Genomic DNA, 3,117 nt, shown 5'->3' with positions numbered 1-3,117 from the left:
ATATGGATGCCACCTCATTATAATTTCAAAACTACAGAATGGAACTTTTTATAAAGACACAACAATGAAACAATGTAGCAGTTGGATTCCAGCCTCTCTACCTTGACACTTTGTAGCCATTAAGGAAAAATCCCAGCATCCTAACAATAAAAAGTCAGGCTTGAAAAATCCACTCACCAGCTCACACGTAGTGTATATCCTCACTGCAATCAGTGGTGTGACTGCAGCACAGATAGACACACCCAAGCAAGCTTTGATCTAGCTAACGGGAATAAAAATAGCAGCAAAGTTGCGGCAGCATGGGTTTAACTGCTCAACTACATACCCAGGTCCCAGGTGGGCTTGTACAGTGGCTATTGTTATTCCAGCTAGGTTAGATCAAAGCTAGCTCAGATTATGTCTACATGTGCTACAGTCACAGCTCTGATTGAAGTGTAGGCACAACCATAGTGAGTAGGCATCTTTCCCAGCAAGTGCCACCAACTTCTGCAAAATCTAAGCTCTCATTAAAATGTTTCTTGTCCTTATGCTTGAGAAGAACGATTTCCAAAAGTGAACTGAGTGTAAAATGAGACAGAGTCATTTCCCTGAATCTGTGGTTAGGCCCCTTCATTGTCTCCACTGCTGCTCATACTATGCCAAGCAACAATGGATCAGAGATGTGGTTCATTTCACTACCATCTCTTGACCAGCTTGAGTACATACTAAAAACAGAAAAGTTTTAAATCAGGATACTCTGTTTTGTTGGTTACAAATGAATAAAACCTCAGGATTCATTTTGAAAGACTCTGAGTCATTTTGGAAGGTGATTTATTTTCTTCTGAAACATTTTACTTTAAGTTTACATCCCATCATATGTACAGGTAGGATAGAGGGAAGGTTGTTAAACTAGCTTAACAAAATTGTACAAAACACTTAAACATGTGGTTAAATTTACCCATGAGTAGTCCCATTGAAATTAATGGGACTACTATATGTATAAAGTTAACCACATATGTAGATGTTAGCAGCTAACTTTAATTTGACCTGAAATTAACCTCAGTGCTTTTATCTTTATATTGAAGCCAGATATGATTTTATCTAAAATAGTATTACTTATAGTAATTTGGCTTTCATAACTGGAAATTTTAAAGCTATTTCTGCTGAGGTTGAAAACACATCAAGGTGCCTGCAAAGTCTGGTAATTAGTAGCAGATTTACTTATACAGATCAAACAATCTTAAGGAAAAATAAAAAGATCAGAGACATTGGCATATGGAGAAGTTTGTCTAGATTTTTATAAAATTTTAGATTTTCTAGGAGTTGTTTAATTTGAATCAGTGTCTAAATTCCTTAGAATCTGGTCTTTGATTACCTAAGAATTGTTTTGACATTGATTTCATGTTATGACCATTGGTTTGTTGTATTTTTTTTCTCTAGATGATGGATCACTTGAAGGCTGGAATTGAAGATATATGTGGGCATTGGAGTCACTATCAACTGAGAGACAAGTAAGAATGTTTTGTTACTGTCTGGTATAATAAAGTAATTTAGCTGTGACATATTTATCTACTCAAAGGTAAATACAGTAGGAAATCCACTTTGTGCTCTTAGAAGGTTAGATTAGAATGAAAATGTTAAGGATATGCGCCATATCCTGTTCTAAAATATAACCTGAGCTCTTGAGTAATCATCATCTTTTGGAGTGCAACATTCAGATATGTTTCACTGCTGTGCCTCCTCAAAAGCTAGGAGGAGATAAGCGTGATAGAGGAGGAACCTGACATGCACACTCATGCCACATGCACGTGAAAGCCTGCAAACAAGGCCTAAATGTAAGCCTATCAATCGTCAAAGTGGCCCTTTAAATTGCAAGCTGCTTGAGGTATGGATCTGTCATTTTATTTGAATGTAAATCACTGTGCAAACATATGGGACAATGTAGATAGCTCATAATAAAGTAATAAATAGTAATTTTTTCCTGGTCTCAGAATTATACTGCCTTCTGTATCTAGGAGAGAGCACAAAAGTGATGTTTGTATTAACTTAATAAAGGAATTATATGGGAGCAGCATTATACCTTCAATGGGTAGATGAGACAAGTTGTGATGTTGACTTGATGTTCTAAATTGCCATTTGATTTGTAACCTTTACTTTATCAGATCTGAATGTGGAGATATACATATGATCATCAGTCTGCCCAATACATCTGCAAGCTCAGATGGTTGCTGTATAGCAGTAACACAAGCCTTTATGGGGTGGAATATCTTCTCTCCCTGAGAGATGGCCTTCATTTCAATAAATTTATTAACTATAGAATTCATATGTAATGGGCTAAAAATGGCCTTCCAGAGAATATATTGAGGATAACAATGGTGCATCGGCTATAGAATTCCCTATTTGAAGCCGCAGACACAGTTGAAGGCATTGCAACTGAGATAAGCTGCATTTCTGTCACTTCTCTCAGATCCACCCAATAGACCTGATAGGAGGAGTCTATGAATACTACTAGTAAGTTACTGTTTCAGTCAAGGTAAAGGCTAAAGAAACACATCATATGAAAATATTTATATGAGAGTCATATAAAAATGAAGGGGGGGGGTAGCTCAGTGGTTTGAGCATTGGCCTGCTAAGCCCACAGTTGTGAGTTCAATCCTTAAGGGGGCCACTTAGGGATCTGGGGAAAAATTGGCTAGTGAAGGCAGCAGGCTGGACTTGATGACCTTTTGGGGTCCCTTCCAGTTCTATGAGATAGGTATATCTCCATATTAAAAAAAAAAAGGTATTCCTTGCATTAAGATTAAGTAATATGCTTTTAAGAATTGATTACCTTGGTTAACTGATACTCAGGGTAACTTCCTGTGGACTAGAGAGCTCTGCAGAGCATCCTTGTTCACAGAACAAAGCAGAGCTACGTACAGTCTTCTGTTATAGCAACAAATATTAAAAACAGTTGTTTATTATAAGAAATTGTATAAACTCTGTATTGCTTTTCATAACACTCTAAAGTACATTTCTCTGCCATAGCAAACTGCCCCATAGAAAAAAAAATTATAAGAAGAGCTGCTGCTGTTTTGTTAAGCTAATGCCTGAAAGCCAATACACGCCTCAACACACACACACACACACACACACACA

At 37.1% G+C, this 3,117-nt stretch overlaps 1 protein-coding gene across 1 annotated transcript in view; it reads left to right on the top strand.

Moving 5' to 3' along the window:
• The window catches only part of SLC9A4 (solute carrier family 9 member A4), a 40,294-nt gene that overhangs the window by 20,155 nt on the left and 17,022 nt on the right, over positions 1-3,117 (top strand). Inside the window, exon 7 of the mRNA XM_026657383.1 lies at positions 1,420-1,490. Coding sequence (XP_026513168.1) covers positions 1,420-1,490 — 71 coding nt within the window. The remainder of the gene's footprint in view (positions 1-1,419; positions 1,491-3,117) is intronic.

The sequence above is a fragment of the Terrapene carolina genome, unplaced genomic scaffold, assembly GCF_002925995.2.
Source record: "Terrapene carolina triunguis isolate 2854851 unplaced genomic scaffold, T_m_triunguis-2.0 Scaffold21, whole genome shotgun sequence".
Lineage (NCBI taxonomy): Eukaryota > Metazoa > Chordata > Testudines > Emydidae > Terrapene > Terrapene triunguis.
The sequence above is the reverse complement of the archived record's forward strand: the minus strand, read 5'-3'. Positions and strand labels throughout refer to the sequence as shown.